General features: G+C 41.9%; 1 protein-coding gene and 1 long non-coding RNA gene across 9 annotated transcripts in view; one reads left to right on the top strand and one right to left on the bottom strand.

Moving 5' to 3' along the window:
• The window catches only part of LOC101715499 (uncharacterized), a 139,045-nt gene that overhangs the window by 39,556 nt on the left and 73,855 nt on the right, over positions 1–25,634 (bottom strand). Inside the window, exons 4-6 of one of the 3 annotated variants that reach the window (XR_015447140.1) lie at positions 21,786–24,043; positions 21,220–21,275; positions 18,599–19,486 (exon numbers count right to left, since the gene is read on the bottom strand). This is a non-coding gene — a long non-coding RNA (uncharacterized LOC101715499). Of the gene's footprint in view, positions 1–18,598; positions 19,487–21,219; positions 24,044–25,634 lie in introns of those variants that run through there. The other 2 variants (XR_015447139.1, XR_205766.4) reach the window with 2 other exon arrangements.
• Positions 1–25,634, top strand: part of Wipf1 (WAS/WASL interacting protein family member 1) — a 118,728-nt gene that overhangs the window by 79,127 nt on the left and 13,967 nt on the right. For 5 of the 6 annotated variants that reach the window (XM_021238541.2, XM_087200578.1, XM_004857701.4 and 2 more), the window contains exons 2-4: positions 15,277–15,365; positions 18,476–18,605; positions 23,827–24,018. In XM_021238541.2, the coding sequence (XP_021094200.2) occupies positions 15,315–15,365; positions 18,476–18,605; positions 23,827–24,018 (373 nt within the window). In that variant the 5' untranslated portion in view covers positions 15,277–15,314. Of the gene's footprint in view, positions 1–4,459; positions 4,715–15,276; positions 15,366–18,475; positions 18,606–23,826; positions 24,019–25,634 lie in introns of all 6 variants that reach the window. The other variant, XM_087200569.1, reaches the window with a different exon arrangement.

Below are 25,634 nucleotides of genomic sequence, written 5' to 3'. Positions count from 1 at the left end.
GGTCAAAGGACAGAGTAGCGGGTCCAACCCCTTCAGAATCACAGATCTCATTCCAGCCCTATCTTCAGAAAGAGTGCTCGCCTCTAGCCACAGGTTTCCTTTGTTCTGAACATATCATAGGCCATCCCCCAAACCAGATAGAGCCAAGTGAAGGCGAGGGTCCAGCGAGCCGACCCTGAATCACGTCCTTTCCTGTGTCTGCAGGGGGAGTGAATGCCTCTGAGTCCATGTGGTCTGAGGCGGGGAGGAGGCCCCACATAAAACCAAAGAAAAAGACAAAGAGGGTGAGATATATTGCACATTTTTCCCAAGTAAGATTAGACCAGTTTATGTTGACAGGGCATGGACTTCTACAAAATTATTTTTTTAATTTCTCTATATTTTTGAGATTATTTTTAAATAATCTACCCTCAGTAAAACTGTAATGATAATTATGTGGCACAAAGGATTATTTCCTTTGCATCTACTTTTTTTTTTGGTACTAGGGATCAAACTCAGGACCTTGTGCTTGCGAGGCAGGTGGTGGCACCACTGAGCTAAATCCCCAGCCCTGTATCTGCTTTTTAAAATTACATGATTCTCCTGTTTTAATACTCTCTCTCTCTCTCTCTCTCTTTTTTGGGAGGTGCTGGGATGGGAAACACGTCTTTGAGCATGGTAGGCAAGTGCTGTACCACTGAGCTACCCTTCCAGCCCTCATATTTTAACATTTTGAAAGTAGATTCCTGTTATAATAGATGCATACATTTAATCTGGTAGTGTTTCTTTTCTTCCCCCGCAAAGCTATAAGAGGAACTTTTTTGCTGTTGAAGAAGGTGCTTTAGATTTTAGGGAATACAGTATTATAAGCATCTTTGCATTATCAAAGTAAACAGCATTATAGCAGGTAGTCATGGAAACCCAGTCTGACAAGCCAGAATTATTTAAAAAAGAATGTTCTCGTATTTTATACGTGTCTCTAGTGCACTGACGCAGTAGGTATTGATTTGGGGCCACTGCAGGAGAGTTGTTGGCTGTGGTTTTTTTACTGCTTTCCCAAGACTGATGAGACCTATACAGTTGGGATCTAATCTTGTGTCTGCCCTTGGTTTTTATTTCTGTAGATTAATATGGAAAATTCATTACCTGGTTGGTGTAGGGCCTATTGATTATTGTTTTATCTATCATAAGCTCAGACTGGTCTATGTATTGATGGGGAAGGTATAGGCCTCTAAAATTCTTCAAGTCCACATTTGTGATTGTCACCTTAATCCTTTTTTTTCTTCTTCTTCTTTTTTGGTACCGGGGATCAAACTCGGGACCTTGTGCTTGCAAGACAGGAGGTGAAACCACTGAGCTAAATCCCTGGCCCCTGTCACCTTAATTCTTAATCCCTGCTTATCCTGGGGCTTTGATTACAGCAGCCACGATGACACAAATGCTACCCTCTGCTCCTCCACCCCTTTTTCCTACTCCTCTTCCTTCTGCCTCTTCTGTATATCGTGGTTAGGTGGTATTGCCCTGCTGACCCTAACACAAGGTCTCGGCAGTACTAGTCCGGTGCCCCGTTGCGGGAGCTTGGATTCTAGCCACACTGTGGTGCTGCTGTTCGTGTGATGAGTGGGCAGATTGCAGACTGCAGCTCTTGGTCCCCATTTCCTCATCTGTCAGTGATAATCTGGGCTTGCATCTCTGTGGTCTCTTTCAGCCCTAAAATTCCTTTTTTAAAGAACTTGCCTGCAGGAAAAGCTGACACTGACCTGGGAATATTGCTTTCCACTCTAAGAGCCAAAAGCACTGATACATCCAGCACCTGTGTTTTGTTCACTGCAGAGGTGGCGTCCTAGGCCACTGAGCTCAGCCAGGTGGCAGCCAGCCTGCTGTGTGACCTCGAGCCTCCATCTTTTCCTGCCTTGTCTCTCTTTTCTTTCCTCTCTTTCCTTCCTGATTGGTTTGTTTTAACTTTCTTAGGCCCCCTGCCCACTGTCCCATGATAGAAGCCACTCATGCCGCATGACTTTGCACACACTGCTGAGCCCACCTGGTTACCTACTGACCTTTCCTCTGGAAAGTAGCCCTGTAATGGCTTTTCCCAAGAAAGCTTAAGTCTAATCTTGGCATTATTTCAGGAGGAACAGTCTTAAGCTTGTAAAGGAATGTTATAGTAGAATTTGTATGAGATACTGATTTTTTTTCATTCAATAAGCACTTTATTCAGCACCGACCAGGTGTTAAGACAGTATATTATGTTAGATGCTGGGACAAGAGCAAGAGATAAGACAGACCTAGTCCCTGCTCTTGTGGAGCTTGGACTCTGGTGAGGAGAGACATACAAATAAATAAGAAACTGTCAAGTGGTGACATGTGCTATGAAGAAAAGAGAACAGGAGAGATGAGACATTGTTTGCTGAGATTTAAAGACTGTGAAGAAACCAAGAGAGGAGTGTCCTAGGCAAGAGAACTTCCAAGACACAAATGAGCTTTGTGCAGTTAAGGAACACAAAGGGCTGGGAGGTAAAATAGCAAGAGGGAATACTAAGATGGAGTCAGAGCACCGGGGAGGCAGATTGTGTGGGTCCTTGTGGCCCTATAGGGAAAGAATTTGGACTTTGTAAGTGAAATGAGAAAACATTGGAGGGAGTTAAACAAAGAGGAAGTATTGTCTAATTCACGTCCTCTTGTGCATAATAGATACCTAATAAATGTGCCCAATGTTGACTGCATTTACAAGTTTTCGTTAAAGATGGGCTAGACCAGTGGTGGCAAACCTCCTTCATGTATGCCGCAGCAGGCTGTTTGTTATCACTGAAATTTCTAAAAGGTTTGCCATCACTGGACCAGACCCAGGCTTTTCACAACTAAAAGCTTGAATTCTTGAAGCCTGCCTGCTAGGTGACACACTGCTTTCTTACTGAGCTGTCACTAACGGTGTACTCCGTATCCGCATTCGTGTGTGTGTGTGTGCATGTGTGTGTGTGCTGCCTCACTTAGTGAACTTCAAAAATAATTCTGTAAACACATAGAAAAATCATCACATGGCCCATGTTCTCTTTTTAGACCCAATTGCGGTTAGACTTCCTCTAAAGATTCACTCAGACATTTTGAATTGATCAAATCCTTTCTTGTCCCAAGGGTTTGCAGATGAAAAAGGACAGGCCTTTGCCTCTGTCTAAACTCATGTTGTATTTATTCCTGTATTAATTGTCTTTGAGATTCTAAGCCCTGTGTTAGGAATGCAGTCCTTCAAATGGCTCCAGGTACATTAGGGGACATTCTACTAATACTGCTACTTCTAGTGACTACCAATCCCTGCATGCTTCACTTTCAGGAATTGTATCCATGACATGAGACTGCTCATGCAATTCAATTCAGATCTCAGAGAATTTAGAGTTTGAAAGAATTTTAGACATCATCTACCCCAGTACTCCTCAATAGGAGTTCTTCCAGTGTCTGTCCTGAGCACCAGGTTCCAGGGCCCTCCCACTGACTCCCACGGGCCCTCCCTCCATCTCACCCTCAGTTGAAACTGCTTCCACACATTTCCAACAGCAGCCTGGGTTGAGAACACTGGTCTACCCAGTGCAGGCATTTACAGGGAAGGGAAGGTTTGCTAACATGCCTCTTTGCCCTGAACTTGGCAGAATCAGGAACCAATGAGCACGTTTGACAGTAAAGTTAGTTTTTGAAATATGTGTCTGTTTTTCATTCTTCCAGTGATACTCTTTCAGAGTTACATTGTATATGTTTCAGTTATAAGTCTAAATCTTTCAGATGTGTCAAGAAAAATATGGGCATTTTCAGATTGCTCTACGCTGTACATAAGTCAAGCTTCTTACATGGTATTGTCTCCGTATATTCCATTGCCACCCACCTCTTTAAAGACCCTATCTGACTCCTCCTTCTGTCCTCATTTCCTGTATGCTTATGTCAAGCATCTTGGGAGAGTTATTGTTACCCCATTAAGTACAGAGGGTAGAAACAAAACATGTTGACCTAGAGAGCTATGAATCTGCTGCTGACTTGAGCTGTATGTCATTTATCCTGACTTCGGCACCCAAACCACATTTCAGAACTCATTTGCCTTCATACACCTGACCTACTCTCTTCATCTGCATTTGTAACTTTCTCCCCACATACTTGAATGCTCTGTAAATGAGGAAGGATCACTTAGACTAATTATCAGTATACTTAAGAGCTTTTATTTCTTGAGTGACTCTTCTCCTTATTACTAAATGGAATTGAGAATGATGCTTTCACACAGAATTTTTTTGAAGAATCTCAAGTCCCATGAACAATTATTTTTGTAGAGGTGACTAAAATAAAGTCAGGCTATTGACTGGATAGAGATGCTGAACCTCTTGTCACCATACCAAATGGCTATATTATACCTTGTGGGAAAGAGAAACATTAATTTTTTTAATTTAGGTTTTTTTCTTTGCTTGCTTCCTAAGTAAAACCGATCTAGTTTCTTTTTCTGTAGCAAAGGAGGAAGGAACAAACAACAAATTAATCAGACAGGAAGCAAATACCACAGAAGGACGTCCGCATCTGCCTCTGACTCAGTATGTCACACTGAAGAAGAGACCAGAGCTTGTCCAAAATGGCTGCCTAGAAACGACCCCACGTTTGCCTTAGAAGATGATGCCTTTTTCAGGTTTTCTCTCTTGGCTCATGTGTCGTTTGCTCTCTGTCTGCCTGTGTTCCTGATCATGCCTTCTTACAGTACCCTTTAACGGTAAGAAAAATGGTATTAAAACTAAATTTATTTCCTTTATCAGAGAGAAGGAGGAACTAAGTGGCTTTAGATGGGCCATACTATGTCGAGATAAAGCTGTTTAAGTTATTAGTTAGAAAAACCATATGATTTAATCCTGTTGCTTGTGCTCACATCAGCAGCACATATATCAATCCTGTTGCCCACTATGGTGATTGTGAATGATTCATAACTTGTGTTTTGAGGTAAGATCTATGAAGTGTTTTAGGTAGAATTTTTTGGCCATTGGGCAAATTTGGTCCCATAGGAATTTCTTTCCCTACTTTCCCATTTGAGATGGGAGTTCAGATCGGGAAACATGTCCTATTAGTATAAGGTACAGGTGTCCACACAGCTACCTTTGAATCCTCAGTTTGGCCAACAACAGTAATACTTTAAAGTAGAAGGAGTTCTTGGCAGCTTCATACCAAAGTAAGATACTGAGCATTGTACTTGGAGCAAAACCATTGTTGTCCTATTGCTATAGATGTGTTAAGTTCAACTCCCAAACTAAACCATTTCTAAGTAGAGTCTGTGAGGAAGAAAACAGATGGTGTTTTAGAATAATTCTCTCGCCACTGAAGCACTGCAGTAAAACTACTATTGTAAATCAAATTCTGTTTACATTTACTATGATTAAATTTTGGCATGAATGCTATAATTTAAAATTTCAAGCTATGTACTCAGAGAGCCACAGAGCAGGATTAAGGAAATGTTTTCTATTTTAAAAAATTCTCTAGGATATGTATTTAAAAGTAACTTGACTTATATTCATTTTTCCCCTTAAAGAAATATTCAGTAAAGGTTTAAAAAATTAGGAGAGCACGTACAACTGGAGTCAAACAAATACAAATTCTTTTCAATAATGTAATGGCATAACCAGCGTGTACAGTGAGAGATGGCGGTGTGGTAAATGAAAAAAGGGCTGCAGAAAGATTCGAGTTAAGAACAGTAGGACAGCTTGGTAGAGAGAAAGACTGGTGGCAGGGAAAGACTAAGACAGGATGGCAAGGGAGGAAGAAAAGAAGCTGGGGTAAGGTTTAGGGTCTGCTAGTGTGGAAGCTCTGCTCTTAGGGTTCACTTGAATTCTGGGGCTTAGAGTATTATGTGTTAGCTTCATACAGTTTTGTTTCTTCTGAATTAGAATCTGATGTAGTCAAAACTTTCCTTATTATAGGTCTGAAGAGGGTCAGTGGTGGCGAACCTACAGCGCATGTGCCACAGCAGGCTGTTTGTGTCATTGAAAGTTCACCATCACTGGATGATTTACCTTAAATCATAGTCAGCTTTTCTAATGCTCTTTGAAAGTTTATCAGTGGGTTCACAGGTTGCTTGTTTACGGCTCTTCAGCTACTCTGATATCTAAACTTTGAAGGTTGACGCATACTCTGGATAAATTGTACTATTCAGAAAAGTCCCAATGGTGAACATTATTCCCTGGATTCCAGCAGTTGTTTCACTCTGATTTTTAAGGAATCACATTCTAGATCTTGCGTATAAGTGGAAGTTCTCCAACCGGTGCTAAGATGTAAGCGAAAGTGAGCTCCCTAATTCCTGGACCCTTTGCCTTTTTTGCCCTTGTGAAGTCTGCTTAACGTTTAATGAACACATCATTTACTTTGGAAGTTTCTGGCCTTTTAACTTGTAATACAGTTCTGCTTTTAAGGTTTGAGTTGTTTTATCTTTCCAAATTGTCATATATGTGCTTCTTCTTGAAAAGAATGCTTCCCCTGGACTGCCATAAATACCTCTTTCTGTTCTGTGACTATCAGTCCTGAAAATTAAAACTGAAAAAAAATACTAGAATAAGAAATGCCTTCATAAATATACTTCTCTGAGAAATTAAAACCATACTTTATACTCGTGTCCCTTCCCTGTGTGTGATACAGAGGCTTGCATGGGTTGGCAAGCATAGGCTGAGTTTTAAATCAGCCAATATTTATCTTTCTCATGGTTAAATAGAGGGAAAGATAGTAACATTTACTGACCACGTAGTATATGCTATACACTTTACTTTTGCTTATTGTATTTTTAACAGAGGGCAAATACATATTAGGCACTGCCTCATTTAACTTTTAAATAACCCTAGTAAGTAGATACAGTACTATTTTCTACATTTAATTGCAGGAACTGGACTTAAACTAAGTAATTTGCTCCAGGCCATCTAACAGCTAAGGATGGGATGGAGGAAGTTTTCTGAATTTCAAGAATTTTTTTCATTAAGTGCAGTCTAAAGGCAACGTGATAAACCATGCAAGTCCCTGAGGTCCTTTTCCTGGTCCTGGGAATCTGGGATTACCAGTGCTTTAATTATCACAGCAACAGTAAATATCTTTAAAATGATTAGTCTCAAATTCAGATCTCTTCCTTTCTAGGAAGTAAATTTGGTGACACTTCTGCTTATCTTAGGAGGGTACATTTTAATGATCAAATGAGCAAATGTGGCAGTGGTAATGGTGTGTGTGTGTATGTGTTTACCTAGGAACAGGGACAAATCTCATTCTTCTGGGTAAACTAAGCGTGGTGGTGACAATGTAGGAAAACTTTATCTTTGACATTTGTGCCCCTAAAAGAAAGTACTTCAAGGAGACGGGGAGGTAGTGGGAGGAAAACTGACACTTTTTAAAAGTTTCCTTTTCCTGTCCCTTGGTTTAATGACAGGTAGGTGAGTTGCTCAGCTAAACGTCATTTTCTTACTGCCAAAAGGGTCTTGGATGTCTATCAGTTTGTATTAAATTTTAAATATACTTCATAGTGAATTAAAAATATTTCATAGTAACCTTTATTTCTCTTGCAGTCACTCTTAGATTAAAATTGGGATTTTGTGTTCAAGCTCCTGGCCAATCTTAATGACGTTATAGGTGCTTTGGAATATCTTCTTGGATAAAGCCAGGCATGGTGGCACGCATCTATAATCCCAGCACTCTGGGAAGAGGCTTGCATGTTGGAGCCCAGCCTGGGCAATTTAGTGACGGAGCAAACTCCTGTCTCAAAATATTTGTTTAAAAAGGGAGGAGGGAGGCTGGGGATGTAGCTCAGTGTGAAGGCCCTGACTTCAATCCTCAGTACTGCAAATGAAAAGAAAAATTCTTTGAAAAATGCCCTTTCTACCCTCCTCCTAAATAAATCAACTGTAATAAAAGAGCTCCAAAAGGAGCATATCGAGTATCAGAGTCAGCTACGTCAAGTCAGCAGAGACATAAGCCATTACCAATGAGAAGATACTTAAGCTGTTGTTTTAAATGGTAACCATCCAAGAAAAGAGCAAGTATATTTTGAAAAATGTTCCACATGTAGTGCACACGGAGAGCAACAATGATCTGTAACGAGGCAGTTGATTTGCTTATAAAGGAAAGCAGCTTCCTCTTGGGTCTAGCTGCCTTTTCTGTTCCTTTCTTGTTTGGCTCGATCGCCTCATTGCTCTGAGCAGCAGCCTTCAAACTGAGGAGAGGACAGTAACAGCAACAAGCTTTTCTGCAGAGGTACTGAGAGTTTCTAAATGGCCAAGCAAGACAGGCTTCCTTGGTGGTGATGAGGGGTATTGCAATGACTAATAAAATAGAAGCTACTGGCAAGTACAGCTGTGAAAAGATCGTGTTAAAGAAACAGGATGGCTGTGGTTTACTGTGAGCATCAATTTTCCTGTTGAGTATTTTTACAGGAAGTTGAAGAACAAAGCCAAATTCATCATAATTAGCTCTAATGGCTCTCAGGTCTTAAAGATAGCCAACTAAGTTTGCATCCTGTAGTCTTTAAAGAATAGAATCAAGAATAATTTTGAGGGCCGGGGATTCAGCTCAGTGGTCCCGCCGCCTGCCTCACAAGCACAAGGTCCCGAGTTTGATCCCCAGTACCAAAAACAAAAAGAATAATTTTGAGTAGGAATCCCAAATTATGTGATTTTTAACATTCAAGATTTTAGTAGCAACTTGAGTTTGCTAAGTGATTTTATTTTTGCAATGTACCTTGCAGTGGATTCTTTGTCTTTGTAATGAATGCCATTGCAATTGTTTTTGTGGTTATAATAACTCAGTATGACTTTATTAAAACACTGTTGAGTAACATGTAGTATAAATTTATTTCTATTACTATTGTTTGGTCAAACAAATGTGTATATGGGGGAAGTGAACAACAGGGTGTGTGTGTGGGCATGTGTGCACGTATTTATAAACTAGAAGGCTACACTATATATAAAGTAAAATATAAATGAGTGTAAATAAAAATAAAACAAGGAATAGAAAACAAAGAGGGCAAGAGAGCAGTTGGACCCTTGGCTCTGTCCCATTGTATTATTTCTGTGACACCCTCTCCCATCCCCCCTCATACAGAGCAAATAAAATACCCCTCTACTGAGTCAACTTTTTGTGGGGAGCTTACTTCTACTCCATCCATTTTAAGTACTTAAGGATGACTTTTGGCAGGATTTATAGAACAAAATGCTTTACATTTTCAAATAACCCATAGTAATGATAAAACATAACTCCATAAAGCCGAGTCTTGTCTACACTAATAGAACTCCACCACCACAGGGTTAGAATCCTGCCTTCTGAGGCCCTCTTTCTACTGGGGGCTATTGGAAATCTCTTCCCGCTTCAGGTCATTCTCCAGTTAGCTCTAGAATGAATATAAATTGCCTGTGAAAACTAAGAAGCACTTTATTTAAATAACTAGCAGTTCTCTTGGTTCTAAGATCAATCATTTTACATTTAAAGTTAGTTCTACTTTCCTAGCATATTGGAGTGTGAGCGTCTTCGAGCCAGTGTGGAGTAACCGTGGGCTGTGGTTGAGCCTGCCGTCCACATGGTTAGGGAGAATATGTCCCCTCTGGGGCCGGGGGTTACCAATTCTCTTCCTTGCGAGGTGTTTCTGCTAACTGACATTTCATGGTTAGCAAATGGGTCCAGACTGTATGATGCCCTAGTTCAGTGGTGGCGAACCTATGGTACACATGCCACCATGGGCTGTTTGTATCATTGAAAGCTCTAAAAGGTTCGCCATTACTGCCCTTGTTGGTCTGGAATCAGTGTGTGATGTTGTTTAACATATTAAGCCATGATGTTGCTAATAGTGTTATAGTAAAACTAGTGACGCCAGTTGTTTCATTCACAGAACTAGGACATCCTAGAATTTCTAAATATTGATGTATACTCTGTGTGTGTGTGTGTGTGTGTGTGTTTGTGCATGTGCGCATGCACATACAACAAAGAAAAACCAATAGCTGAAGTTTTCAAGTCATTTATGCAAAATATTGTGCTCTGTTTTCTCAACTCATAGAGCCAACTCCTTTATAAAAGGTTTATTGGCAGGTCCTTCCCCTCCTCTCCACAGTTTTTCACCTAAAATCTGATAATTTCTTGATGATTCATTCAATTATTGAATAATACTTTAACAGTCGCTCACATGTTAGGGTCCAGGCTGATGTTTTACTACTTAATGTGTGATAATCCAGCTATATCTTGGGTGGGAAATCAACTAATTGACAGATATTTTATTCAGAAGCCATTATCCTATTTCCATGATGGACAGTAAACAAATGTATATTGTAAGAACTTTGTGTATTAATTTCTAGTGCTGCCATAACAAAATCCCACAGACTGCATGGCCTAAATAGTACAAATAGTAAAAATTCAAAATCAAGGTGTCAGTGGGGTTGTCCTCTTCTCAGGCCTCCCCTTGGCTTACAGGTGGCGCTTCCTTACTGTGTCTGCAAAAGTCTTTCCTCTGTGCACTCATCCCTGATGTCTCTTCTTCTTACAAGGTTGCCAGCCATACGGGAGTCTCCACCGTAATAGTCTCTTTTTTAGCTCAGTCACCTCTTAGGGCCCTATCTCCAAACTGCTGCATTCCGAGGTACTAGAGGTTGGGGCTTCAGCAAATGGGAATCTGCAGTCACAATTCAGTCCCCTAACACTGTCTGAAAACAAGAGCCTTTTCCACCCCTAGGGTTTTCTCTGCATACCAGGTGAAAGTTTGAAAAACTACACCCCTCCATGATGAAAGGATTTTTCAGTCCCAGGGATCGAACTAGGGACCTTCCACTTGCAAGCCAGGCTGGAACTATTGAGCTAAATCCCTGGCCCTGATGAAAATTATTTAAACCCTGAACTAATTCATGCAAAGAAGTTAATCTTCAAAGTATGTATTCCTAAAAGTTCAGTGCTGGGCTGGGCTGGGCTGGGCAGGAGGGCAGGGCTCTGCAAATATGTAGGTCTGTGATCTGCCAGTTGTAAGGAGCCTGAAGGAGTGAGAGCAGACAGCAGAGTGGATTCTGAGGCAGGAAATGATAGAGTGCACTTTGCGACCTGCCACCCTGGGCCTTCCCTTGCTCCAGGGCCCTGCTGCCCCAGGACAGAGGCACTTTCAAATGCATCTCTCTCTCAGGGCCCAGTGGCCAGACCACCTCACTCCCACCCCACACGGCTCTACCCCGAGCCACACAGGCAAAGCCGGCCCCTCTGCTCAGCCCCAGGTCCACCCCTGGTCTGCCAGTTGCTCAGCAGCATGAGCGCCAGCAGGGCCGGTCCTCACCCACGAGGTCAGATCCGAGCCCATCCAGGAAGGCCTTGTAACAGATGGGAAGGGGAAGCTCCAAGAGGTTAAATTCTCGTCTCAGGCCATGAGGGGCAGAGCAAGGATTCAGAACCAAATTCTCCTGACCCAGATCTCGTGTTCACTTTTTCATTCCCAAACCCACCCTGGTGTCTGGGGAAATCCAAAGGACTCCTTCTGTGATTGTTTTTAAGTGTATAAAATACAATACAGAGGAATTCCAAGGAAACTAATTACTTTGAAATATATACTTGGTTAATAGTTTAAGCGACAGGATCTAGTAGCAGATCTCAATGTTGTCCGAATTTCAAAGGAGAGCTGCAGCAATTGTAAGATGATGGGAAAGTCTCTTCTGAAAAACTATTGGTAAAGGCGGCTTGGGAACTGATTGGTGGTCTGCATTTGAAATCAAAAGGAAACGCTAAATAATAAGTACTTTCTTCATCCAAGTTCATAAGACCCTGATTCTATCCATAGACACTGTGGGCATAAGGATCCAGGCAAGAATTCCTGGTCTGTTGGGTCTGTGGTCTGGCCTCTGCCAAGAGGTCCCCCTCTGGCTCTGAGTGGGGCTGTTAACTCTGGGAGAAGAGAAATCGCTACTCTCCCCAGGCCGTGGGGTTTTGCTTCTTTGGGGAAATCTGGGGCTACTAGAAAAACAAGTCCCAGTACTTAACACTGGGGTGTGGATGATTCTTTGCCTAAACCTCACAGTGCACAAGGAGGGATGCTAAGAGCCATTCCAATGACAGACACCATGCCTGTTGATGTGGTCACTGGTTCTCACTCCACACATATTTGGTGAGAACCTTGCTTTTTGCCAGGTATTGGGGAGACTTGGTAGGGTCCACGGTCTAGTAGAAAGGCAGCCAAGAAGTGGGACTGGTGGCAGATCTCCTTTCATCTGTGTGTGGGGGAGCAAGATGGTAGTCTGGGGTTGCTCACACACTTCCTTCCAGGGCCAGCCTGGAGAAGTCCAGGCCATGCCCACCAGTTCAGCTAGGAAGGAGCAAGGGGTACAAGGCAGCCTTGTAGCATGGAGGTGGGCATAGAAATCATTTATCTGTAAGGCAGTGGAAGATTGCAGCAGGGAGGGTTACAACATTCATCCTCAGAAGTGGAGAGAAAAGAAGAAAGCTTACTGCTGCGTGGCACTCAGAAAGTGAGAGCGCTCACCCGAAGATCCTCTCCCTGTTTATCTAATTTGGCCCAGAGAGGAAATCCCTGCTTCTCTCAAGACCCCGAAGCCTTTGATAGCTTCTTGTTCCTGGACTTGGTTTTGCTTGCTTGTTTCTGTGCTGGCCATGACCTTAGGATTGGCTCTGGCCCCAGCCAAGACCATTACTGTTTCTCCCCCACTAGCCGTCTGGATCCCACAGTCAGCACAGTCCCCCTTGAGTTGTGGTCCAGAAGTTTATTTGTAAGCCAGGTAAGGCACAGACAGCACTAAAACATCAACAGCAGAGAACTGTAGAATAATTAAGGCCTTGCAGGGCACAGTCCCCTGAAAGGGTTCCCATTCCTGTGTGGCCCCTGAGACGTGCAGGGCAAAAGAAGTTCAGTTTTATCTTTGAGAACTCATGAGAACCAAGCCCACAGGGGATTCTTGTTAGTTGACCAGAATCCACTCCTTCCTAGATACAGAGATAGCAGGATGAGAGAAGGTTGGTTGGTGAATGTGGAAGCAAACAGGATAGATTAGAGTCTTGAGGGACATTGCATCCACTGAACACATGGAGGAACTGTGCCATGGAGCCCACCTCTCGGGCCTGCCGGGCAGACCAGGCTATCCCTGCCTCGACAAGCCACCTTCTCCAGTTCAATTAATACCATTGACTTGGCTCCAGCCTGTCTCACAGTTGGACCTGCATTCAGCTTCGGAGCTTTCCCCTCCTTCTGGTCCTGGGAGATGTCCAGCTCCAAGGCCTCTGAAGGTCCTTCTGCAGCTGATGAGTCCTCTTCACAGGGGGCACCCAAGCCCCCTCACAGTGTCCAGTTGGCCCCATGGGGGAAGGACTGGTGACATGCAGGAAAGACCATTTAAAGGACACATTTGAAGTGAATCTTTGTCTAAAACAGTCTTTTACGTAAAGAGTTCAGCCTAGTTAGCAACACTAGTTAGCCTCCCTGACAATGCTTAAAAGAGCAGGGCGTAAGGCAGTGTAGTCCAGTGGAAGAGCAGAGACCAAGAGGACATGATTCAAGGCAATTGCCATGGGCCTGTTGGTGAGTGCCTCACTTTCTCCAGGGCTCACCGTCCTCAGTATAGTTGTGCTAGCCTGAGTGCTGCAGGCATCAGTGACAACCAAGTAACAAACCTGGATCCCCTTGATTCTCTGAATAGCTACTGTTGCAGTGGTGGAATGTTTAAAAAAATTTTTTTTTTCAGACAGCCCACTTTGGAACGGAACTGCTTCCAGCTGTCTTAATTCTTGTTTTCCAACAGCTGTGACAAGTTCAGCACTATCCTTTTAGCTTTTCCCTTCCATTTCTGCGCACAGAAAGCAAGCTATCCAGCATTATTTTAATAGAAAGTATTTATTTCAAGGCGTACATTTTCCACCTTAACTTTTGGTGGTTGAGCTCACTATTTTAAGTTATAAGAAGTTGTTTTCTGCAATTAGGAGACTATTAAGAATAAAAGAAAAAAAAACAAAAAAAAAACAACAAAAAAAAAGAAAAAGAATTCTGCTGTTTGAGCTTTGGGACACGTGTTGCATAGAGATTATGTCACTCAGTGGTCTCAGGCTGCCCTGTGGTTCAAGGCTCAAACTCTACAACAGGGAGTCTCAGATTTTAGTGAAACCAGCTCAGGGACTGCTGAGAGGTGGGAGAGGAAGAAAGGATTTTGTCTTGGGGATGAGTGAAAAGGAGGAACCATTTGAAGAGCATTTGTTCTCCATCAGATTCGGCTAGGATTCACTTCTCGTAGTTTCATGAAAACCCTCTACTTACCAGGCCACAGACCCAGGGCCATCTCACTCTGCTGTGGCCTGCTGTGGTGGGGGCAGAACTGCGCAACACAGCACTGGGCTTAGCTCAGTCTCTTCAACTACTCAGCTCAGAAGCTCCCCTTCGAGGGACCTTCCAGACACAACAATTTCGTCTAAGCAAGGAAGAGAAAAGCAATTCCATCCCTTTAAAAAGTTGAAGGAGCCAGGCATGTGGAACGTCAGCTGAGGAAAGCAGCAGGCTGTGAGCCAGAGGGAGCCCATGGTAGCCGAACCAGCCATGCTACAGCAGGGCCGCCCAAGTCCTTTGGAGTTCTCATCTCACCATAACTTCCCCCCCCCCCCGGTGCTGGACACGGACTTGTAGGATTTTATGTTTGCCCTGCTGGGTTTCAGTTTTGCTTTGGTCTCATTCCTTCCTATCCCCCGGTTCCTCCTTTTTGGAATGGGATTCTTTACCCTGTGCCATTGTATGTCAGCAGTGTTTAACTTCTTTTTGATTTTTACAGGGGCTCACAGCTAAGAGTTTGGGTTAAGTCTCAAGGAAACTTTGGTCTTGGACTTTCCAGCAGTGCTGGAACTGTTAAGACTTTGGCACCAGTTAAATGCAGTTTGCATAAAGAGATGTCCGTGAGTCTTGGACAGAGTGTTATGGTTTAAATCTAGATGCCCCTGCACAACAGCTTCATGTGTTCATACATGGGGCTTTTAGAAGAAGCCTGGATTATAGGGGTGCTAAAGTCAACTTGCTGTTAGAAGAGGGGTTCTGAAAAGAAAAAGAAGAGGGGTTCTGTTCAGAAGAGGCAGGTCACTGGGGCATAGCCTGGAAGAATATATCTCCCTTCCCAGCTGCAAGGAGGTGAGCAACTTTCCTCCACAGCAGGTCCTTCCCCATTCTGCTTCTGCCCTGGAGCCAGCCAACTATGGACTGAAACTTCTAAAACAAATGAGCCAGAATAAACCTCTCCTCTTTTAATTTGTTGGTGTTGGGTATTGAATCTCAGCAATGAGATAGTGACTGAGATGGTCTTTTTGTCTTTACAGATTTATTGTCAAGACTGTTGAAAGTATAACCATCCGAGATGCCCGTCCCTCCCCCACCGGCACCCCCACCGCCACCCACACTGGCGCTGGTGAGTGTCTCCTCTCCATTTGCTTTCTATCCCTAATGCAAGCCAAAAGAAGTCAAAATTTGGCACACAGGTGTGCAGTTTTAGTGAGTCTGCATTCTGGCACAGGTGTGATATAGCAGGCTATGCGAGGGCTCAGCATAACCCAACCTGAGACCTCAAGAATCAACATACCATGATGGGTTTGTTTAGTTAATGTCTGCTGCCATGCATGGTGTGAGCATGGAATGGGGATCCTTAGGTTTCCTTTGACGTGCCCATTCAGGGAAACTTGGTGGCCCGGGACAGGGTTTGCAGAAGCCGTTCTAAGGACAGCATGTACTGTGTCCACTCAGCATCCAGCCTTTCACTACTGGGTAGACCGGAAACCCAGGTCACTGTGTGCAATGCATCCAGTATGTGTCATCCATTCTTCTTTCTGTTTCTCTGTGTTCTCCCTTTTCTTTCCACTGTTTTTGACCTATCACCCCACCACCACCTTTCCACCTACACTCACATCCCCCTTTTAGCCTGTCCTTGCATTTAAATGTTTACTTCCCAAGGGAATTTCTTCAGGTGCAATCACCCTGGTCCTCTAGAGGCCTGTGGGAAGATTAGTACAGCCTGTTCCGGGGAGCCACATGGTGGTATGAAATGACCCTAAGACACCCTCCCTTATCAGGGCCTCCCCTTGTTCATCTGCACTACTGAGGAGCCTCATACTGGTGCTCCCCTCATTTTCATATAGGGAAACTGAGGCTTGTGGGGACAGAGTCATTTTTATTCATTTATTTTTCCATACTAGGCATTGCATCAGGGCCTCACACATGTAGGGCAAATGCTTTACCTCTGAGCTACATCCCCAGCCCTTTTTATTGTACAAAATTTCATTGTTATTTTACAAAGTCTATTATGGATTGAAAAAAGTTTTTAAAAACTGGCCTTTTGCATGGATAAGTTTGAGGAGTTCTGATCTGGCTGACATAGCAAGATTGGTTTCTGTTTCTCCCAAAATGTGAGTTGTATACCACTGCTGGATAGTAATGGATTAAGTTTTTGAATTATAATGCTTATGTATTTATTTTAATATGTGTTCTAAAATTATGATTAGCACATCAAATTTAGGGTTTAACAGTGAATTAATTTAATATGTTCATTGAAAAAATAGTATAATAAGTAATACATTGAGTTAGTGTGGTTAAAATATTAAATACTAGCACAGTTGGCATAAGAAGATTGCACGAGAATGGTTAAAGTTTGAGGAACCCTTGTTTATCCTATCAAGTAATTTCTAACTCAAAGCAAGATCCTATAGAAATAGGATACAGAGAGGAGGAAAAGGAGAGGAGGGTTGGTGGCCATCATGGGACATTGTTAAGGGCTCTGATCTGCCACATGAGAGAGGCTAACACCAAGGAGGTCAGGTGTAGAAATAAATTCTGAAGCCGAACAGGAAGCCACTGAAGGTTGTTGACCTCAAATTGTTAGAGATCCAACGTGGCATTTCAGTTAACCTCCATAGGTCTTAGTTCATTTTCATTCTTAAAATGAAGACAGAGGTTAATTTTTAAAGCTCTTTCCTGGATGTCCAAGGTATGCTGTTAATCAGAAAAAACAAGTTTCAGAGCAATAGAGGATAACCCACTAGCAAATGCAAGCTGTATATGCAGGGCGCTTCTGGAAGGCCAACTGAGAAGCTCTAAGCAGGCCTCTTCTGGGCTCGCTGAGAGCTGACGGAGAATAGGCATTTTCCAGCCCACTTTGTCCCCTTATAGGTAAGGCCTTGGAGTCAGACTGTCAGGGTTTGAATCCTAGCTCCTCCTTTTACTATCTGGCAATGGAGGAAATGATATAATCTTCCTATGCCTCAGTTTCCTTGTCTGTGAAATGAAAACAACTCACAGTTGATGAGGACTAAATGAAATAAATATATAAGGTGCTGAAAACAGTGCCTGGCTCAGCATAAAAGCTATCTTATTATCATTATCATGAGCAAGTAATCTTTTACAATTTAATTATTTCAAGACACTTCCAACTTAACATACAGTGATTCCATGTAGCCTACTTCAGGGTTTTTCTGGGCTCTAATATCAGGAGGGTGTGTGAGACGGCAAGTCACACCCTCCTGCAGCTTTCCCTGTCATGGCCCTTGCTGGTGCATCTGAAAGCACATTCCATCCAGGAGGGCTAGGGCAGCTTAGGAGGACTTTCAGGTCTCTGGAAGGACCTCCAGGACCAGACGAGCCCAAGCCAGTTTCCAAGTATGAAGGACACAGGCAATGCCTACTTCCAAGTCCACATGCTGGGCTCTTACTGTCTCTGCTCCTAAATGACCCTGAAGAAACAAGATTGATTTCCAGGAACTCTAGGAATACAGGAACATACCCAAACATTTTAAAGCAGTACTTTTGTCCACTCTGCAGGTTCTCTGAGCTACATTTTCAAATGGATTAAACATCAGAAACAAGTAGGCCAAAGGAATGCCAGGGGACTTTGAGAATAATGAAAATGTTCTGTATTTTGATTGTGGTGTGGTTACACCACTGTACATGTTTGTCAAAACTCACAAAACTGTAAACTAAAAAGATTATTTCACCATATGTAAATTATACCTCAATAAATCTCATTTAAATATTAAGCATCTTTGTCAAGGTACTGAGAGAAAGTTGTTTTCTGAAATTTCGGTGTTATTAAACCCACTGTTATTTATTAGAGACCATTTTTACCTTGCACCGGGTTAGTTCTACAAGTTGGAAAAGGGATCCAATCCTTCAGAGAAGAATGAAGGCTAAACTGTCCTGCAGAACCCTGAAACTGCAGGTTCCCTTGTTATGTGTAGCCATCAACCCTCACCTGGCTCTGCTAGTTACAGGCAGATGGTGATCTGAATTTTCGGAGACTTAGCAGAAGCTGACTTCCTGCCTTGAAAATGAATGCAATTTATTGCTGCATCTGCTCTCAAATGTCCAGGTCATAAAAAGCATAACATGGAGTCCAAAACTTGTGGGAGGATTTATAGCCTATCGCTGAGAACCTTAATAGCAAGCTTCCAGTATCTTGCCTGTACAGCTAAGTAGTGTAGTGCATAATTTTAATCCAGGAGCTGCAAACAAGTTTGTGTGGTTTCCTTTCAGGCCAATACAGAGAAGCCTACCTTGAATAAGTCAGAGCAGGCTGGGAGAAATGCTCTTCTGTCTGATATCAGCAAAGGGAAGAAACTAAAGAAGACAATCACCAACGACAGAAGTGCACCAATATTGGACAGTAAGTGAAAAAGCTATTTTCCATGGAGATAAATGGTTTTGGCCTAACAATCAACTCTACACCTCCTCCAAAAAAAAATTTGTTTTTTTGTTTCACAACAGCTGCAAAGCTAACAAAATAAGGGATTGTACCACTCATTGTAGGCTACAGCTTTGGCTTGGGTTCCCCTCTAATGCAGCAGGAAGCCAGTATAATAATTCTTTGTCCGAAACATACACAGAAGCAATTCTCTGAATTATTCACAACACTTTTCTGTAGTTTAACCCATTGCTTCTGGGACCACAGATTAGGAGGTGGGCATGAAATATGGAAAGTCCCCTAGCTGTGGGGTCAAAGGATGTGGGCACATCCATTGTGTGCCATCTCCGAGTCCCCTTGTCTTCATTTGTGAAGCGGAGATGGATACCTGTTCTGCTGACATTGTAAGTTTGTTGTGAGATTCAAATGAGCTTGTAAAAGTGTTTTGATGTCTGACAGTGTAATTCAGGTGTAAGATGTGATTAGCAGGAACTTGGAGAGAGTGGAAATGAGATCACTTATCTACCCATCTGAGCGTGAGATAACTTTGTTGTGTGTATAACAAACAAGTACCCATAACACAAGACTACTTATTAGCATTTTCAACAGAATAAAGAATTATCCATGACTGGAATCCACTGATCATTAATAATCAGGCCTTGAGACTGGCCTTTCACATTCACAGACCTTCCCATTGCCCACCAGATATTACCAAGACTCATCCTAGACTGTGCTTGGATGCAGAGGAAATCCACTGACCTTCCACAAATCACCACGTGGAGTTTTGTAGATGAGTGAATAAAGATGCAGGACTTTAGCAGAGTAGATTAGTAGTGCTTGGGGGCGGTCACAGGGAAAAATGTCTATGGGTAGAGAAAGAAGAAGAAGGATCAGAGTTAGAGGGGAACATGGGTGTGGGAAGGAAATGAAAAAGAGGAAGATTAAGATAATGTCTTTGAACACCGGCTCTGCTACCGGGCAAGGTGGTGCAAATGAGAGCATACCATTCCTCAAAAAAGGGAACTGTGGGGTTTTTGACTCTTGATTTGAAACAGTGTGACCTCTGGGTCAAAACACCCATCAGTGTCACAGGATTTTCCCTGGGATGGACCCAGCACAGTCAGTTATATCTGGCAAGCTGTGGTCCAACAGCCATCTGAGTCATAACCCCTGGCGTGGGGATAAGAAGCCAGCAGCTCTCTCCACTATGAAAAGAGCCCACTGCCCTGGACAGGCAGGGTAAATTCCCTATCAATGTTGAAGGAAATGGGACATTCTGAGCCTATTCCTCAGTCCAGTGGAACTCACTGAATTCTTGAAGTTCCACTTGTCCCATTATAAGGAAATGGTATTAGTCCTTGTCCCCTAGATGCCTGTAATCCCTGCTACTTGGGAGGCTGAGACAAGAGAATTATTAAGTTCAGGCCCAGCCTGTGCAACTTAGCAATACCCTGTCTCAAAAAAAGAAAAAAAAAAAAAAAGCTTCACTCAATGGAAGCAGGATGTAGAAAATGAACCCAGTGTGTGTCCTTGTGGCCCGTGCACTTCACTGGGCAGCTTTACTGCTCTCACAAGCTCTTTGCAGGTGGCAAAGTTTGTCCATGGTATTGTATTTGACTGCATGTGAACTCTTGTGGGCTCTGTATTAAAATGTTGCCCATGATTATGCATGATAGCTCTTGAATTCAGCCCTGTCCTGCAGTCCTATAGTTTATACAAAATTATCTGTAGCCAGTTAGCTATTCTTAATTTCAGCTTTTTGTATTATTCTATTTTCTGTTACTATAACAAAATACCAACTAATTCAAATGTTGTATAAATTATTCCCAAACAGGAAGAGATGGAAAACTGTTAGGTATAAGAAACTGTCATACTCCTAATATCAAAATTTGGCGAAGACAGCACACACAAAAGAGAAAGTTGTTCATAAGTGTTTTTTTATGGTGATTTTTGCCCCCCAGGAGACGTGGCAATGTCTGAAGACATTTTTCCATGTTTTAGTGTATGTGTTTTGTTTGTTTGCGGTGCTGGGGATCAAACCCAAGGCTTCATGTACACTAGGCAAGGGCTCTACCCTTGAGCTGCATCCCTAGTCCTGAAGACATTTGCAGTTCTTACAACTTTGGTAGGGGTAGGGGACACCTAGTGGGCAGAAGACAGAGATGCAGTAAACCTTAGTAAACCTATAAAGAGCAGGATAGCTACCAACAACAGGGAATTATCCAAAACTAAATGAGAGTACAGTAGTTCCAAAATTAGGAAAACCCACCTCATATAACTTATGATCAAGATGAGAGAATACTACGGTAAAAAAAACCAAAAACCTAATGTTACAAAAATAATTCACTAAGCCCAAGGTTTATCCTATTTTTAAGACTAGATTGAAAACTTGTTTATCCATCATATCAAATAAGAAAAAAACATATAATCAAATTAGTAGACACTAGATCAACATTTGATAAAATTCCATGCTATAAGAAAGTCTTAAAAATCTAAAATAGAATCCTTCCTGACTGTAAATATTTTTAAAAAGCCTATTTCATACCAGTAGTTAATATTACAGGAGGCAATCTCATTAAAATCAGAATACAGTTACCTTTAGCAGCATTAATAATTCATTTTATTATGAAGTCCATCCATCAAAGTAATTATCTGTGTAAAACAGAAGATATACACCTCTTAGAAGAGGGGTTCAAAGGTGTTACGATTTGCAGACCATCTGTGTGCCAGAAAATGCAAGGTCATAAAGTTTTTGTAAATTTTAACTTAGAATATACAGCAAGGTGGCGTACTAGTTATCAAGTGAAATTTCCTATGCCAATAATAACCAGTTATAAAATATAACAGGAAAATGCCTCTTTCACAATTTTAACAAAAATGTATTCATAGTTTAAAAACTTTTCAGAAATCCAAATGATGTGAATAAATAGGACAATATGCCACATTTCTAAATGTGAAGTGTAAATATACAGTTCTCTGAGATTAATTTATAAATATCATTTACTGACCACAGACTCAATCTGGTTTTAGAGCAATACTTTTTTAAAGCAATATTTAACCTCATAAATACAAACATACATACTGTCTTAGTCACTTTCTCATTGCAGGGACAAAATACCTGACACCCACAAGTTAAAGGAGGAAAGGTTTATTTTGGCTCACAGTCTGTAGAGGTTTCAGTCCATAGTTGGCTGGCTCCAAGGCAGGAGGGACATTGCAGAAGAGAAACAGCTCATGGCATATCAGGCAGGAACCAGAGAGCCATCAAAGTAAGAGGTGGGAGATAGATAGATAGATAGATAGATAGATAGATATCTCATATATATCCTTCCAGGCCACACCCACCACCACCCACCTCTTCCCACCAGGCTTCACCTCCCACCATCCCAGCATCACACCCATCTGTAAACCTATCAGTGAACTAATGCAGTATCACACACCCATGTTCCAATCACCTCCCCAAGTGCATGAGGCTTTGGGAGGACATCTAGATAAAAGCCATAACACATACATACATGAATAATTAAGTGATTAATTTTTTAAAGAGGGTATAATCATGGCTCTCACAGAAATAGAAAATGAACATGTTAGCATTTTATTTAACTCATTAACTAATGAAGGAACCAATATGATATTATTAGTTCAAAGGAAAATACAGTACAAAGTCAGTACAAAGTATCACACATGTAAGTACTGAAACAAACTTATAATTAGGTGGAAAGCAGGTCAGTAATCAATTCCATTGAACTGAACGACATAATTTGCATTTCTTTAGACAAATATAATTTGCATTACTAGCAGTTTTCTCCAATTTACAGAGTTATAAAATAGCTCAGCTGGGTGTGGTGGCACACGTGTAATCCCAGCATTTGGGGGCTGAGACAGGAGAATTGTGAGTTCAAGGCCCACATGCGTAACATAGCAAGACACTGTCTCAAAAGCAAAAAGAAAAACAAAAACAAGTTGGGCGTGGTGGCCATGCCTTTAATCCTCAGTACTGGGGAGACTGAGGCAGGAGAATCACTTCAAGTTCAAGGCCAGCCTGAACTACATAGTGTGAACTTGCCTCAATCAAAGCAAAACAAAATAGCACAAAGATAATGGGGAATAACTCAGAAGCCAAGACAGGTTATTCAGTAATCTTTTCTCTTTTTTTTCCCATTTCAAAATCTTTCATAATTTTTTGCAAATAAAGGCAAAATAAAATCTTACACCTTCTTAATTTGCCAAAACTTTTTAAATTGTTAGAGCCTACTATTGGGTTTTATGATATTAAAAAGTAAAAATAAAATCAACCTAAAAGGCCATCATATGAGTGGATAATTAAATTATAATACATTAATGTTTTAAAATATAATGTCCTTTAATCTCATGTCTTCAAAGAATGACATGGGAAATGCTAACAATAAAGAGGTTAGTGATTTTTTTATGTTCTGTTCTTTTATTCTTTTATTTTCCTTTTTTTTGTACTAGACATTGAACCCAGTACCATCACACTTTTTTTTTGAGACAGTCTCACTAAGTTGGCCAGACTCTGCTCAAACTTGTTATCCCCCTGCTCCGGCCTTCCAGAGTGCTGGGGTTACATGTGTGTGCCACCAAGCACAGATGAATTTGTTCTTAATTTTAAGAAAAAACATAAAGTAGGGCCAGGGATTTAGCTCAGTGGTTCCGCTGCCTGCCTCGAAGGCAGAAGGACCTGAGTTCGATCCCCGGTATCAAAAGAAAAATCATAAAGTGAAAAATACAGGAAAAAATAACTTCAATACTGGATACTTTCAAGGAGTAAACTATGAGATATTTTTTTCTTTTTTACTATTTCCCCTTTATTCTTTTTACTGTTTGCTTTTTTCTCACTTTTATTGCATCTCTCTCCCTTTGTAGATCCTTTTATTTGCTAAATCTTAGGCTAGAGGACAAATAGATATCAACATATAGGACAGCCAGTCAAGTTGGTATGAGGACAGAACGTCATCTCTTGCTGTTTCTTCCACTACTAGGCTGGGCCCGACCTGCAGCTGAAAGAAAACCCCTCTGTTCTGCCCAGGGGTGAGACAAATTCCTAAAACCCTGCAGCTGAGGGGAGAAATCCCTGCTGTTTAGCCTGCGCCCTCTCTTATCATTGTTTTAGGGTTTCCTTGGGCAAGGACTGGTGCAGTACTCAGGTGGGCATTTTCATAGATGTATTTTCTTCCTTTTGCAGAGCCCAAAGGAGCCGGTGCTGGCGGTGGTGGAGGCTTTGGTGGAAGCAGCGGGTTTGGCGGAGGAGGGGGCAGCGGTGGAGGAGGAAGCAGCGGCGGTGGTGGCAGTTTTGGAGGCGGCGGACCTCCCGGCTTGGGAGGACTGTTCCAGGCTGGAATGCCCAGGCTGAGATCCACGGCCAGTAGAGAGAATGGTAACAAGTTTCCTTCTCTGAGTAACTGAGGAAGAGGCAGAGTTTTTAGGCTTGGCTGATTGACCAGGGCTCTGTGCCCTTTAGAACATTTTACATTAGTTAAGATGCTATCCCTGTTTTATAAGAAAAGCTACTTAGCTTGCTCTTCCTCTCTTCTTCCCTTCCTCCCTTCCTTCTTCCCTCAATCAAATCACATCATTCAGGATCATCCATAGAAATATCCTGTGAAATATTTGCCCACATCCTTGGGGGTAACCTGTCCTTTCCTGTACTTTTCTGAAGCGTGAGCTAGAGTGGGAAGAAAAGGAAGGAGCACATGGAACTTGGCACCCCTCGAACTCTGCCCCTTGGCCTAGCAAGTGCATCTTTCTTTTCAAGGTAGCCTGCCTCAGCTGTCTAGCATAGCAAAAATTCTTGTGAGCCACTTTTCAAACACACTAGGAAATCTGAAAAGGAATTTTGTATGACAGACATTTGATATTTCAGAGCCAGGCTGAGAACAGAAGCATTTTGTATTCCAGATTTTGGAATGTTTGCATATGCATATTGAGATACCTTTGGAATAGAACCCAACTATAAACACAAAATTCATTATATTTTGTATAGACCTTATACATATGCCTGAAGCTAATTTTATACAATATCTTTAATAATTTTGCACATAAAACAAAATTTCATGGAATTTTGGAATTATGGAATTTTCCACTGTTGGTACCATGTCAGCACTCAAAAAGTTTCAGATTCTAGGGCTGGGGTGTGGCTCAGTAGCAGTGTGCTTGCCTAGCATGCACAAGGCCCTTGGTTTGAATCTTAGTACCACATACACACAAAAGCTTCAGATTTTGGAGCCTTTTAGATTTTCAGATTTAGGGATCTTCAACCTGTGTTCTCTGCAAGGAGCCATGTAAATGAGTCCTGTAGGATTTTCTGTGAACCTGGTCATTGCCTACATGAAAAACCCTGCAGAGTACACAGGGCTCTTTCTTGACTACTACAAGCTCAAATTTACTGTGAAACGTTGTGTGTGTTTGAGGGGGTGGTTTGTAATGTTTCTCATGTTAGAAGGATTTTATTCCAATTTCTGTGATCTGTTAAAAAATGTCCTCTGGAAAAGTGTGAAATTCTCACATTCCTCTGAAAATAAATCCACTGAATCCTCAGGGTTACTTGACTCATTTTAGCACTGGATGGTCAAAATCTAGAAGGAGGCCCAGTGACATGAGAGAGCCTATCTTGCCATACTTGTGTCTAAATTTAAATTTAGTTATTTAGAACCCACCAAAAGGGGTTGAGGGAGCTGACAAATGCATACATTCAGTACTTTAGCAGTAGGTGAAAAGGTATGGTAAAAGATAGAAAGTAAAATAGTAAGATAAAGATGGAATCCAAGTAGGTACAGGCTGTTGTGCAGAAGACCTCTGCCTGCATTAGGTGGGTGGTAGCTCAGTGCTGATCTGAGCTTGGAAGATACAGCTTGCCACAAGCTGATGATGTAGGATTGCACCTAGCCAAGGAAGATACAGCTTTTTCTCCTAAATGTCTAAATAAAAAATTCTCTCTAGAGTTCATGTTACTACACTGAATAAATTTGCCCAACTGCTTCATATTGGGTCTGG

This window comes from Heterocephalus glaber, unplaced genomic scaffold (assembly GCF_053883595.1).
Source record: "Heterocephalus glaber isolate CG9 unplaced genomic scaffold, H.glaber_assembly_v1.0 deba00000347, whole genome shotgun sequence".
NCBI classification, from domain to species: domain Eukaryota; kingdom Metazoa; phylum Chordata; class Mammalia; order Rodentia; family Bathyergidae; genus Heterocephalus; species Heterocephalus glaber.
This window is presented reverse-complemented; position numbering and strand designations above follow the sequence as displayed.